This window comes from Denticeps clupeoides, chromosome 10 (assembly GCF_900700375.1).
Source record: "Denticeps clupeoides chromosome 10, fDenClu1.1, whole genome shotgun sequence".
Taxonomy (NCBI): domain Eukaryota; kingdom Metazoa; phylum Chordata; class Actinopteri; order Clupeiformes; family Denticipitidae; genus Denticeps; species Denticeps clupeoides.
In genome coordinates this window covers 18,130,225-18,144,712 of record NC_041716.1, presented here as the reverse complement: position 1 = coordinate 18,144,712, position 14,488 = coordinate 18,130,225, and the positions used below count along the sequence as shown (strand labels likewise).

Sequence of the window (14,488 nt, the reverse complement as noted above, 5' to 3'; positions counted from 1 at the left end):
GCCGAGGACCCAAGATGGCGGCTGTGACCAACCTGACTGTGCGACTGTATGTTGTGTGCATGTCCTGCCCCATGCATGGCTGGCATAGCACCCCATGTACCCCATTTCCTTGGATGGGCTATGGCAGCGGCTTGGGAATAAGGGGTTATGGAGAGGTTATGAGAGAATGAGTGAGTCTGATTGGTCTTCCATATTCCCCTGTGTGCTTTTTTTCTCCTTATGTTCACTCTCACTTAGGCCAGAGCTGGAGGAGGAGAGGAACGCTCTGATCTTGCAGTCTGCTGCAAACAAGAAGAATCTGAAGGAGATTGAGGACAAGATCCTGGAGACGTTACAGTCCTCCGAGGGCAATATCCTGGAAGACGAGAGCGCTATGCAAATCCTGGACTCTGCTAAGCACATGTCTGATGAGATTGCCAAGAAGCAGCAGGTTCAGTGAACTATACTGAGAACTGTAAAAAGATATCATTCAAATGTTGGCTGCTGAGAATTTGCCCCTTCCCTCTCTTTTTTCCTGTCCTTTCTCAATTCAGGTTTCGGAGAAAACCGAGATCATAATAGCAGAATTGAGAGAAGGCTATCGTACAATTGCCAAACACTCCTCCATTCTGTTCTTCAGTATCTCAGATCTGGCCAACATTGACCCCATGTATCAGTATTCTCTCAACTGGTTTATAAATCTCTACATGAACTCCATACAAGACAGGTGAGAAGACGACCTAATAGCATTGGAATCCTGCATGAAAAGTGTTGAGAACTGGGGTCTTTCCACTTTGCAGCAATAAATCCAAGATTCTTGAGAAGAGACTGAGATACCTAACTGACCATTTCACCTACAACCTCTACTGCAACGTTTGTCGTTCGCTCTTTGAAAAGGACAAACTGCTCTTCTCCTTCCTGTTGTGTTCAAAACTACTTCTGTGAGTAGTTGTGTATGTTTTTTCCATTTATCCTGATTTAGTTCATGCAACCATTTTTAGTATTATGGAAGTAGAAGGAAACACTAACAGCATGCCTGCTGTATCTCCCCTAAAGTGCAAAGAAGGAGATCAACTATTCGGAATTCATGTTCCTGCTGACCGGTGGTGTCGGTCTGCAGAACAACATGCCCAATCCTGACCCCAGCTGGCTGCCAGACAAGAGCTGGGATGAGATCTGTAGATCCAGTGACCTCCCTGCACTGCATGGGCTGAAGTAAGAGCTCAAGGCTCTGATGGAACCCTCAGTGTCACTATTTCAATTGAAATGCAATTACTATTACAGTGTGACAGTGATAAATGATTAAATGTTTCTGAATGTGATAATAATATGATGTGATGGACTGGACTAATGTTGTGAAATTTAAGCAGTTTAAACTGTTGGTTTTATGCACTGCTTTTATTTTCTGCCATATCCTAGGGAAAGCTTTGTCCAAAGTCTGGGAAGCTTTAGGGCAATTTATGACAGTAAGGACCCCTTCAACACAAAACTGCCCCAACCATGGTGCTACAAACTGAACGACCTCCAGAAAATAATAATTTACCGTTGCCTTAGGCCAGACAAAGTAAGAAATATTATAGAAACCAAATTGAGACTTGTTTAAGAAATGTTTAAGACTTGTTTTTTTGTTTTTTTTTGCTGCTGCTTTTGATAGATTGTACCAGCCATTACAAACTATGTGGCAGACTGTCTGGGTAAAAAATTTGTTGAGCCTCCCCCATTTGATCTGAGCAAGAGCTACAGTGACTCCAGCTGCACTGTCCCACTGGTTTTTGTGCTGTCTCCAGGAGCTGACCCAATGGCCAGTAAGGCGTACTGATAACCCTGATTCATTCGTGTGATTAGCATATTAGTACTGTGAAACAGAACAATATGCTAAACAATTGAGGGAACATTAATTGCTGAGATATATATATATATATATATATATATATATATATATATATATATATATATATATATATATATATATATATATATATATATATATATATATATATATATATATATATATATATATATATATATATATATTATATATATAAATTATTTTTCTTTTTTTTGTTTTGTTTTTTTTACTCAGGCTTGCTTAAGTTCACCAGTGATAACAACAAGGCAGATGGTGGCTTCAATTCAATCTCCCTTGGCCAAGGGCAGGGCCCAATCGCCGTGAAGTTGATCCACTCTGCCATGCAGGAGGGTACATGGGTATGTCTGCAGAACTGCCACCTCGCAGTGTCCTGGATGCCCACCCTAGAAAAAATATGTGAGGATTTCAGCCTGGAGACCTGCCACCCTGACTTTCGACTTTGGCTCACCAGTTACCCCTCGCCTTCGGTACTGACCCAAGTTTTAATCACAGAATGAGTATTTAATGAATAGCAGTTTGAATATTTTCGCATCCTACTTCTCCTGGCTCACCCTTTCTGTGGAATAAATATATCCACAATATTTCTTAGCTATTGCCAACTCCAACTATGTGGACCAAACTTTCCATGTTTGGTATTTCTGTTCCAGTTTCCGGTGACAATCCTCCAGAATGGAGTGAAGATGACGAACGAGCCTCCTACTGGTCTCAAACAGAACCTGCTGCAGTCCTACCTGACTGATCCCATCTCTGACCCAGAATTCTTTACTGCTTGCCCAAACAAAGAACTGGTGAGAATCCAGGGCAAAATTCCCATGGACCCATGAATGGGATAAAGTTTAGTTTTACTGCAACATGCATCTGTCAGCTGAGAACTTTTATTTTCATAGGTGTGGGAAAAACTCCTGTTTGGACTTTGTTTCTTCCATGCCCTTGTTCAAGAGAGAAAGAAGTTTGGACCATTAGGGTGGAATATTCCATATGGATTCAATGTTTCTGATCTGCATATCAGTATCAGACAGCTGCAGGTACAAATGGGCTAAATAATATAGCTCAGTCACTTAATATACCCCATTCATAGGAAATGCTAAAAAAAATGAATCCTTTTTTTAAATTTAAATATATATATTTTTGCCCTATGTTATTTCAAATCATGCTACACCTTGACTTGACCTGATATTTTTTATTAGTAAAATTACCACTAATAACTATCTTTGACTTAAAACCTGAAGACTTTTCAGATATCAATCATACTGGTATAATGCTGCTCATGATACAAGCTAATATAACAGCTCATATTGTGATACCCCTTTAGCAAATGCTGCATTAAGGTGTCAATTATGATAGGAAAATTACTATATGACATATAACAATGTTGTGTTTAAATTGCAATATGTAATTTTTTCCCTCATTCTTTTTTGTCCTGCTCTTGCTGTATTACAGCTCTTCGTGAATGAATATGATGAGCTGCCCTTTGAGGCCATCACATATCTGACAGGTGAATGTAACTACGGTGGTCGTGTTACTGATGATTGGGACCGGCGTCTACTCATGACAATGCTAGCTGATTTCTACAATACAGACATCATTGAGAAATCTGGCTACATGTTCTCCCCAAGTGGAAAATACCATGCACCCCAAAAGTCCACTTACGAAGACTACATAGAGTTTATCAAGGTAAGAAATTAGTGTATGAGGAAAGTCTGAACATGCAACACATTACTGACAAGTGACACACAATATACCTTTTAAAATAGACCTTAATTAAATGTGGAAATGATCAGTACATAGAAGGAGACAGACTCAGATGTGGCGCCACCAGCTGGGCCAGCGGTGTCAGGGCAGGACACTAATATTGATTGCGAAGCCTTTAGCTTTCATTACAGTATGCATTTGCCATGGCATTTTTTCTGTAAAACATGTATTGTTTCTTACCAAGATTTTGTTTGGATGGGAGAGTTGAACTACTGTAAGTACGGAAAGTATTCAGACCCCCTGTTGAATTGCAGCAATTTGGAAGTTCATTTTTGTTCCTCATTAATGGACATACAGCACCCCATATTGACAGAAAAACACAGAATTGTGGACATTTTTGCAGATTTATTAACAGAGAAAAAGTAAAAAAGTAAAAAAAAAAAAAAAAGTAAAAGAACCCAGTCTTAGGTCCTGAGCACTCTGGAGAAGGTATTAGTCCTGAATATCCCTTACATGTAAGGTCTTATATAGACAGGGTTGTGGCTTTCCTAACCAAGTCCAATCACCATGGACTCAAATGAAGGCGTAGAACCATCTCAAGGATGATTAGATGAAATGGACAGCATCTGAGTTAAATATATATGAGTGTCACAGCAAATGTCTGAATACTATGGTCTGAAAACTATGACAAAGCCATTTGGTCTGTCCTGATGGAGATCTCATCCTCTGCCCTCCCAGGATGTTCTGGGGGGGAAAGCCTTCCAACATTGTGTGGAATAATCACATTAGTACACACATAAAACCTAAAACTAATGATAAAGCTAAAGCCACTTCAAGCAATACTGCTAATGCAAGCATTACTGTATCCGAATCCAGTATCCATTATCTATTTGGTTATTCCTCAGACGAAGAATTCTTTAATTTCATGTATTAATCTTTTATTGGATTCCTAAAGAACTTTGCTAAAGGAAATTTCATTTTTCAAATGTAATTTGTACTGTTAATTGTCTTTAAATAACTATTCACTTCATGTGTAAAGGATTTAGTAAACGTACTACTAGTACTAAACAGAGAACAAAGAATAAATGAGATCATAGCTAGTGTTAAATTATGTTAAGCAGCCAGGATTTCAGCTGATGTTTGTTATATGGGTTATTGTCGTGATCCGGACCGGCAGGGGTTACTCCAGATCCGGAGTTCGGACCGGAGTTTCATGTTTGTCCTGTGTAATGTTCCCTGATCGTGTTCACCTGCTGTCTATATATATATAATTGTATAAAACTATCCTGTCCGTGTCTGTTCGCCGTCGGGTCATTGTGCGTGTTCATGTTCCCTTGTCTCGTGTAGTTTGTATTAAACCCCTGTCCTGTGAAATCGTGCGAATGCGTCCTCCTTCATCGCCATGTCCAGCCCACCCGTGACAGTTGTATACGATTGTCATGATCCGGTCTGGCAGGGGTTACTCCAGGTCCGGCGTTCAGACCGGAGTTTCATGTTAGTCTCGTGTGATTATGTTTCCTGATTTAATGTTAAACTCCTGTTCTGTGACGTCGTGCGTATGCGTCCTCCTTCCAGCCATCATGACAATGATTAATGAGATTTCTTTATGGATTTATCTAATTCTGAGATTTTAGGTCACGTAGTTGCGTATTACAGACATGCCCATGGCCACCATTATTTTTTTACATATTTTATTTCATTATACAGGGTGGGCCATTTATATGCACATTTTATAAGTGGTCAGAAACTTGTAAATAACTCATGAAAGAATAAAAAAAGAATACATTAAAACCAAGCACACCATTGTTTTTCTTGTGAAATTACCAATAAATTTGATGTGTCACATGACCCTCTTCCTACTGAAAAAACAAAAGTTGGATCCAATGGCTTCAAATGGCCACTATGGTCACCACCCATCTTGAAAAGTTTGCCCCCTCACATATACTAATGTGCCACAAACAAGACGTTATTATCACCAACCACTCCCATTTTATTAAGGTGTATCCATATAAATGGCCCACCCTGTATTTCACTCACAAGTACTATCTTGTGTGTTATTGTGTACAGCCTTTAAATGTAAATACATGAACGGTCTCAGGATGCTTTACTGTTGGCACAAGGCTAGGATGGCAGTGTCACTAAACGCATGCAGAATCTTAAAAAAATACATCCTGACTACACCACTGAGGGACCCTCACCCACAGATTCTTCCAAAATTTCTAATTTAATGAGCAGGAGACAAGGGTTCAATAAAGGACAATGTGATATTTCAGTTTTTCTTTGTTAATAAATCTGTCAACAATTCTGTGTTTTTCTGTCAAGACAAGGTGCTGTGTGTACATTAATGAGTAAACTTAAATTATTTTAGCAAATGGCTGCAATATAACAAAGAATAAAAATTTCAAGAGGGTCTCAATACTTTCCGTACCCACTGTACTACCCATGTTTTGACTCTGACTCCGACTCTGACTCTGACACTGACCACCCATGTTCTCCATGTTCTTCTTTTTTCAAAAGGCCCTTCCATCAAGCCAGCATCCAGAGGTGTTTGGCATGCATGAGAACGTGGACATCTCCAAAGACCTTCAGCAGACAAAACTCCTGTTTGATTCACTGATTCTAACACAGGGTACAGGTGGAACAGCTGGGGGCAGCTCAGCTAGTGACAGCACTCTCTTGGATATTGCCAGTGACATCCTGTCCAAGGTAACCCATGCACACCCCTTCATAAATGTAGTTATTTTTTGGTTAAATCATGTTATTTCTCTATGTGCACACCACTGGTATTTGCTCATTGCCATTTGGTTCTTGATTTTTGTAGCTTCCTGACAATTTCGACATTGAGTCAGCCCTTATCAAATTCCCTGTGCTATACGAAGAGAGTATGAACACAGTGCTTGTCCAAGAAATGGAGCGGTACAACATGTAGGTGCTAAAACACAGCCAACAAGCACTGTTTTAAACTTTATTTAAAATAAGTTGTAAAAATGTTTGTTTTTTCTTTAATCTCTAAAGCCTGTGCAGGACTATTCGTGTGAGTCTTAAAAATTTGCTGAAGGCCATTAAAGGTCTTGTGGTAATGGATGCTGACCTGGAGGCAATTGCTGGCAGTCTTTTGGTGGGAAAGGTCCCAGAGAGGTGGGCCAAGTGGTCTTACCCCAGCCTCAAACCGCTGGGCAGCTACATCACTGACTTCCTTGCCAGGCTCAGGTTTTTACAGGTCAGAACACATAGACCTTGACTTTTTAGTGCATGAATTTAAACTGTATTTCTTACATTTTAAGCCCCAATACTTTTTTATTACTCTGAACTTCCATTAAAGGGACCCTATTATGAATATTTGTGAGATTATTTAATTTCCCTAGCCTGTCTATGGTCCTGCTGTGGCTAGAAATGGTGATAGGTATAAAGAGTGCTTTGGTCATTCTGCTTCACCATTCAGAGAGAGGCAGCTCGGACGGTCAAATCTAGAATTGGTCCCCTTATGTTGTCATGAGGGGAAAGGTTACCTCCTGTTTCTCATATTTTATCCACCCAGAGAATTTCCCACCCCTCCCCTAAAAAAGTAACTCCACTGACCGTCTTGGCTTGAAAACGTGCAAAGCATTGCAGTTGTTTGGTAATTGGATTGAAAAAACTAAAGTTGGATCCAAGATGACCAACTTCAAAATGGCCACTATGGTCACCACTCATCTTGAAAAGTTTGCCCCCTCACATATACTAATGTGCCACAAACAGGACGTTAATGTCACCAACCATTCCCATTTTATTAAGGTGTATCCATATAAATGGCCCACCCTGTACATGTTTCTTTTGCTTTGTTTCTATAGGACTGGTTCATCACGAGCAAGCCCCATGTGTTTTGGATATCAGGGTTCTTTTTCACCCAGGCCTTCCTGACGGGAGCCATGCAAAACTACGCCCGAAAGTACTCCATCCCTATTGACCTGCTTGACTTTGAGTTTCAGGTAATAAATACCTGTGACAGGTAATATATGAAGTTGCCTCAATTAATTTTGAAATACAGTGGACTCCCCTGTTAAAATGGCAGGTTTGATCACGCATGTTCGATCGTCATGTGGCCCAGTCCAGTCTGGTGGTGTGCGAGGTAGGGCAGAGTGGTTTGTCCCGTTCGGGGTTCTGGGGCTCAGGTGGGAGTGGACAGATGGAGGTGCCGATGGGGGTCGCCTGACAGCCACGGAATGATCGAACGGCGCAGATCTGATGTTCGTTGCAGAGGCATTCCAGGAGTCACGCCTAGGACTGGGGGCACTGTCATATCTGTGTTGTTGTTGCCTGTTGTTTCCCATCCTTGTCGGGTTGTTCACTGTCTACCTGTCCTTGTTCTACCTGTCATGTTGTGTATTAAATCTCCATTGTAATAGTCTCGCAATCGCAAATTTTTTAAACAGATTTTTTTCTTACTGCCATTTAGGTGTTGCCTGTGGAAACCTCAGACTCCTCCCCTGAAGATGGTGTTTATGTCTCTGGACTGTTCTTGGACGGTGCTCGGTGGGACAGGAACAGGTTACATTCCATTTCGCAGTTTGCTTTTAACCCATGCAAACATGTGTGTGTGTGGAATGTGTGGATGAAGAAATGAAATATTCCTGTTTTTATTCACTGGCAGTGGCGTTCTTGCAGAACAGTTACCAAGAGTCCTCTTTGACTCCGTTCCCATCATCTGGATAAAGCCCAGTAAGATCCACAGATCACCGTGTACCCCCAAGCTGAGCATACTTAAACTTAACCTGCTGTACTTTAGTCTGAACTGTTTTCCTGTTTGTTTCTTCAGAGGATAAAAGAGTTATGGAGCAACAAAAAAATGTGTACAGCTGCCCCCTCTACAAGACTAGTGAGCGCAAGGGCACCCTGTCCACAACTGGACACTCCACTAACTTTGTCATCACCATGATGCTGCCCATCAACAAACCGGCACATCACTGGATCAAGAGAGGGGTGGCCATGCTGTGCCAGCTTGATAATTAACTCACATTTCAACTCATTCATTATTTATTAACTAACGTTTATTCAGGGCCGATTCTAGACGAGCATATATGAGGGTGCAGAAGACTGAGATTAGGGTCACTGAGGCACACAAATGTCCTGACCACGATGGCGAGGTTCGTATTTGCTGACTGATCATTTACCGCTCGACCCGAAAAACAGCGGAATATTCCCCCGCTGACTGTAATATAATGTATTTTTAGTTCTCGCTAAGATTTGCTTACCGAGAAACTTGACACCGGCTCATTTTCATACTAACCGCGATTGGATGATTCGCTGGGTGGAGAGAAAGTGGGGATCTGCACACAGAGGGAAAGAGTGAACAAGAGGGGACATTTTGTTCCTTTTCCAGTAGATTTTCAGCTACTGTGGTAAATCTCGTCCATATTCAGTTTGTGGGTAATCTTATTTTCTTCTAAATAGTTGATTTAAGGGGGCAGGACTTGCCCCAGCATCAAGCTCGCCCCATGTTAAATTATTAATGAACAAGATTCTGTGTACTTCGATTTACTCAATACAAATCAATAAACTGAAACAAAGAAAATAAAATCTATGTTGTCAATTGTTGTCACGACTGAGGGCTGGTGGGGGAAGGAAGTGCAGATACGGGACATCTGGGCAAAAACAGGGGAAGACGTAAAACAAGCCCCATGGCCTGTGGTGATTGCCAGGAGCTACGAACTCACACAGGTAAGTCGAACAGTCCACATTAAAGCAGCAGCGTCTGTCTGATGCCAAAAAGTTCCTTATAACAAGGCCCTAACCACGGACGCTGAATCAGCGGGATCTGTCCATGCTTAGAGCCCTGCTGTCAGCCTGAGGTCCATTTTGTCTTGAGTTACACATGATCTGTTTGAATATATTTAAACACACTGGATCCTATTTTCTTTTGTGTACTTTCATGGGTGTGGTTAGTGCAAATTCCATGATGCCATTTCATTGGTTGTTGCATTTCACCCACATACAATACTTCTGTTATCTGATTGCTTTTGTGTTGGCCATTTCTTTTTTTAATTGGCTGGAAAGTGACAGGCTGTAGAACTTCAGCATGACCCTACAGATTACTGATTGTAATAGCACGTGTGGCCGTCTTCCTACCATTTATTTGCTTTGTTGATAGCTCTGTCCTCACCCCACACTTGGGTCCTCCAGTCAGTCATTCAAAATAATACTGGCAATGACTGTGTGATGTCAATGTGAATTCAAGTGAAAAGTTTCCAACGAAAAGCATAATCAACTAAAGCTCCAAGCCATCCATCCATTCCTTGAATAGCCAAGCCCTGTTGAGACAAGATAAGAACAGAATTTATCCTGGAGGCATTTGAACCATTTTTTTTTTCTTATCTTAACACCAGTTCTTAACGGCTTTCTTTTAATAGCTTGTTGCCAGTTTCTAACCTCTAGATTAAAAAATGGAATATATATACCTATTGAAACTTGCCTTCTGTTCTAATCAATCAGTGTATATAACTCCTCTCATCTCAAAATAAGTGCTAATTATTAGTGTCTTAATGCAATGGGACTCTTGTCCATTTTACGTGGTCATTAACCACTAAGTATGCTATTGCCTGATCATCCCAGAAAGCCATGGCAAGCATACAGTATAAATAAATGGCTCAGATGCCTCTGGCAAATGGTACGCAGCCACCACCGAATCATAAATTGTTCTGGGACGTGGCACTAATCTTCGCTAAATTTTCATTCCACCACTCATTCCTTCATTACAGACAGAGACAGACGGATCACTTTATAGCCCTGTGGCACCCTGTCTGTGGAGAGTGGTTTCAGAGAGTTACATATCGAATTAGCTTAAATGAATCAGATCATCAGGTTTCTGGAAGCATTGTATAGCATTGTTTTCTAAGTCATTCTTTCACTTGATGAAATTAGCTGACAGCTCGAGGAGATTTTCACCAAACACACTGTAACCCTTATAAGTTATATGCTGTCATCCTTACATATGCGATCAATATTTAATAAAATTGGGTTTGATAGATCCTGTTAAACACGTCCATTTATGCTATGCACTAGGTTCTTGAACATGTGGGTGGGAAAGAAGTAAAAAGGGAAAAGTGTGTGTGTGTATGTGTTTGTTGGGGGGTGGGGGGTTCTAAAAATACCCTGTACTAGTAGATTAGACACAGTGGGAGTTGGGTTTAAATAGAGGAGCACACATCCTGCATCCATCCTGCGTCCATGAAAAGGTCGACCACATCAACATCACAAGGTAGGACACGACTGCCGATTATTTACGACTGTCAAATTCAGCCTTTTAAATGAATAAAACATCTCCGTTCAAACCAAACATATAAAATAATACAGACATTGGGAGGTGGTTATTTCTAAATAATTTTTTAACATAAAAGTGCACTATTATGAATAATTATTATTTTGGAAAAATGTGCGTATTTGCTCAGCGTAACAGACATATATGCAAAATTTTAAATCCTGCCTGTGTTAAGTCGGCCACTTGTGGAATTCCTGCAGAATTAATCCTAGCATGAATGCAGGTGACTGTCACGATCAGTATGTATGATTATTCACTTCGCTTTATACGGAACTACAGAACTACAGACCATTTCTGCTGTTTACTGGGTATAGAAGTTCTCAGATGCATCTCCTGCATTTACAGTTCTGTTCTCATCACTGGTCACTTAACTAAACTTCGCTTTATCTTTCAGACTACAAGATCATCGACTAAAATGCCAGAACAGCCGTACGTACTTCGTAGAACATCAGTACATATTCAAAATTCTCTTTGAATAAAAAAATTTTTTTGTTTCATTTTCAGACAGGAGGTAAGAATTTTTTTTGCATTTCTCCATTGTTTATTACTTAAATGAATATGTAATATGTAATGTATTTTATGTAATTTGTTATATGTAATAGTGTCAATTGTTAATGTGATTCTAAGCTGTCTCAGGTATATTTTATTTGTACTTAGAGGAAGTCAAAGATCTCAGCTTCCCGCAAGCTCATGCTGAAGGTATGGGAAATGTTGGCCTGTGTCACCACCAGGGGGAAGGCAAGAGATTAAAATCCACCCTGCCCTGTCAAAGCAGGCAGAAGGAAGGGCTTGATCTCCGTTCCTTTCTTCTAGCGTAGTCTCTGCACTGATACTTCAGTCTACATTTGCACATCTCCTCTGCATTTAATCAAGTGAAGTGCAAATAATTTAACTGAATGTTTAAGCACGTGCACCATGTGTGTTTTACAGAGTTTAATGGTGGCCAAGGCAAAGGAGGAGCTTGATCAGGAGATCTTGGACAGGGAGGAGGAGAAGCAGCGATACCTGACTGAGAGGGTGCCACCTGTCCTGATCGATGGCCTGTCATTAACTGAACTTCAGGTACTGTGACCAAAAGTTCAGGTTCAAGAGCCAGCCTAGAATTGTTCCATGCATAGTCTAGACTGTAAAATATATGTCTGCATGAATGTATGTCCCTGCTGACCGCTCCACAGTGTGAGCTTCAGGGTCAAAATCACCAAACCCTGGGAAGCAGTGACCCATAATCAGTAACCCATAATATCCCGAATTTATGCAGAAATTTTCACATTCAGAAAACCTGTCAATATTGACACTATCAACATGGGTGAATGGATCCTGCTACATAATTATTTACTAGCGATATTAATATGTCCAGGGTGTATTTTGGTGTTATAGTATAATTTTGCACTTTTTTAACCAACCACATTTAAACACCCGCTGTCAGTAAATCATGGGCCAAAAACCAGGTTGTGTTTGTGCAGCTCAACCTAAATTTACATTTAAGAGTTGAAAGTCTGGAGTTAATTGCTGCTGTTATGATGGCAGCGCCTCTGCCAAGAACTTCATGCAAAGATCGATCTTGTGGATGAAGAGCGCTACGACATTGAGGCCAAAGTCTCCCTCAACTCTTGTGAGGTACCTGCATCTACGTGAGATCTACACTGCGTTCCTCACACAGAGCCTGCTGCTGAACTCCGTCCCCGCATTTCAGATTAAAGACCTGAATATCAAGGTTCTGGACCTGAGAGGGAAGTTTAAGCGGCCAAATCTGAGGAGGGTGAGGGTCTCTGCAGATGCCATTCTGAGGTCACTCCTGGGGTCCAAGCACAAGGTGTCCATGGACCTTCGAGCCAACCTCAAGTCGGTGAAGAAGGAGGACACAGAGAAGGTTGCTGTTTCTTTTTCTCCTTCATTGGTTTCGTTCTCCTTCACAGCCTACATCACCGAGTGTCAGCTAATGAAAAGGTTATTGTGAATCCCTCCAGACCGCTCCTGCTTTTAGGCCCCGTAATATTATCTTCTAGGATTACGGTATAAAGCTGAGGAGTTCCCTTTGCCGGCGCGTTTCTGGGCACCGCTGAAATACCCTCAGCTTAACACCGCAAGGCATGGATGACATCATCCCAATTTGAATGGCAACTTGGGGAAATATGGGACGGGGCAAACGCACGGGCATCTGCAAATCGAACACAAAGAAATCGCTCCGGAGGACTTACTTTGGTCCCCGAGAGTGATTATTCTAAGGGGATAATGCAGGGTGGGCGTGGTGTGAGAAATGCCAGAGCGGACAATGAGGACATTGTGCCCACTGAGATGGGCTTTTGTACCTCCTAAAAGTCATTTCTGCTGCAGCCAGAGGGGCCATCTTGTCCTGTTCTGAGCATCCAGCCAACAGAAAAGAAATCCGCAATAAAAGGGCCGACTTTTTTAATCACAGAGGGGAAAAAGGTTTAGATGTGATCTAAAGTGATCTAAAGTGATCACTTATGTGAAAACGGTTTGTCTACAGAAAAGACCAGTGGAGGACAGTGACTGGAGGAAGAACGTGGAAGCCATGTCTGGGATGGAGGGCAGGAAGAAGATGTTTGATGCCGCGAAAGGGGCAACGCAGTGAGCGGGTAACCAAACCTGCACGGCCCTCATCAACAGTAACACGAACTTCATCCTCCAGGGATCTTCTTCTTCGTTCCATAACTACTTCCATGACTGTACTAATGCAGCAACCACACGGACGAAAGACACGCAGAGGGAACCAGAATCCGTACTTTTGCTCTCTTTTCTCATCCACTGTCAGACCCAAAGCTTTCAAAAGTATTTTATTGCATCATGTCACTGACTTCCAATAAAGACAAGTGCATATTGATTTTGTATTGATTCATGCGTATTTAATCTATATATTTTTTTACATCTGATATATATGCAAATGTCACTTTTACAGAATTTGCAAACAGACTAGCAGTCACATCCGTCTTTTGCATGTCCATGTGAAACATTTGAACTTCCACTCCTCATATTACTTTAGGATTCTTCCCCTTCATCTCAATGCGGATATTATTTCGAACTGAGCCACTGCAGGCGGCTTATCGTGCAATCACGTCATTCCCCAGCCCTTCGTCTTTGTGCCATATCTCTGGCCAGGTTGGGCGCGGCCTTCTGGTCAACGCAACTCACAGGGTGGACTGGAGCAAACATAGCCAACGACTGAATGGCTGAATTTGCATGGAGAGGCGAGCCCCGTCTGCAGCATCTTCCCCACAAACATTTATCCCAAGCCGCGGGCAAACGTAAGAAGTCGCCGTATTGACTTTGCAAAGGTGATCCTCGTAAAAACCTTTATCTTTTCTCCAGAAGTCGATCCGCAGGTTTCCCTGGTCAAAGTGCAGCGGCCTGTTCACACTGAAAGGTGCGGCCACCAGCAGCCACACAGTCACAGTCGCGCAGGATCGACGCCGTCCCAGGCCTCAAACCTCCAACATCAATCATGATGAAATAAACATTTAGAAATGTCCCTGTTTTCACCCCAAGCGACACGGATTGGGTCTGAATAGATAATCATCGACTATTCGAATGAACGACGTGCGCTGAAAATGGTTTTATTAATAATAATATCTGGACACAGCATTTCACGGAAGCAGGTATTTACAGCCCTTCGCACCTCCGGCTCGACGGAA

General features: G+C 41.6%; 2 protein-coding genes across 4 annotated transcripts in view; both read left to right on the top strand.

The window, feature by feature from the left end:
- Positions 1–8,530, top strand: part of dnah12 (dynein, axonemal, heavy chain 12) — a 30,677-nt gene extending 22,147 nt beyond the window's left edge. The window contains exons 58-74 of one of the 2 annotated variants that reach the window (XM_028992681.1): positions 238–430; positions 534–706; positions 780–920; positions 1,036–1,194; positions 1,399–1,543; positions 1,634–1,784; positions 2,063–2,316; positions 2,497–2,637; positions 2,737–2,874; positions 3,290–3,523; positions 6,059–6,247; positions 6,363–6,466; positions 6,557–6,761; positions 7,372–7,509; positions 7,977–8,068; positions 8,172–8,239; positions 8,337–8,530. In XM_028992681.1, the coding sequence (XP_028848514.1) occupies positions 238–430; positions 534–706; positions 780–920; positions 1,036–1,194; positions 1,399–1,543; positions 1,634–1,784; positions 2,063–2,316; positions 2,497–2,637; positions 2,737–2,874; positions 3,290–3,523; positions 6,059–6,247; positions 6,363–6,466; positions 6,557–6,761; positions 7,372–7,509; positions 7,977–8,068; positions 8,172–8,239; positions 8,337–8,530 (2,719 nt within the window). Of the gene's footprint in view, positions 1–237; positions 431–533; positions 707–779; positions 921–1,035; positions 1,195–1,398; positions 1,544–1,633; positions 1,785–2,062; positions 2,317–2,496; positions 2,638–2,736; positions 2,875–3,289; positions 3,524–6,058; positions 6,248–6,362; positions 6,467–6,556; positions 6,762–7,371; positions 7,510–7,976; positions 8,069–8,171; positions 8,240–8,336 lie in introns of those variants that run through there. The other variant, XM_028992682.1, reaches the window with a different exon arrangement.
- A 2,185-nt stretch (positions 8,531–10,715) lies between these two features.
- On the top strand, positions 10,716–13,609 carry tnni1a (troponin I type 1a (skeletal, slow)). 2 transcript variants are annotated; one of them, XM_028992683.1, is made up of 8 exons: positions 10,716–10,775; positions 11,230–11,264; positions 11,340–11,346; positions 11,493–11,534; positions 11,766–11,897; positions 12,363–12,452; positions 12,529–12,705; positions 13,327–13,609. In XM_028992683.1, the coding sequence occupies exons 2-8, from the start codon at positions 11,251–11,253 to the stop codon at positions 13,429–13,431; spliced, it is 567 nt and encodes a 188-aa protein (XP_028848516.1). In that variant the 5' UTR covers positions 10,716–10,775; positions 11,230–11,250; the 3' UTR covers positions 13,432–13,609. The 2 variants fall into 2 exon arrangements, with proteins under 2 accessions (XP_028848516.1, XP_028848518.1); XM_028992685.1 differs by lacking the exon at positions 11,340–11,346 and having other exon boundaries at positions 10,725–10,775; positions 11,230–11,265; positions 11,491–11,534.
- Positions 13,610–14,488: the final 879 nt, after the last annotated feature.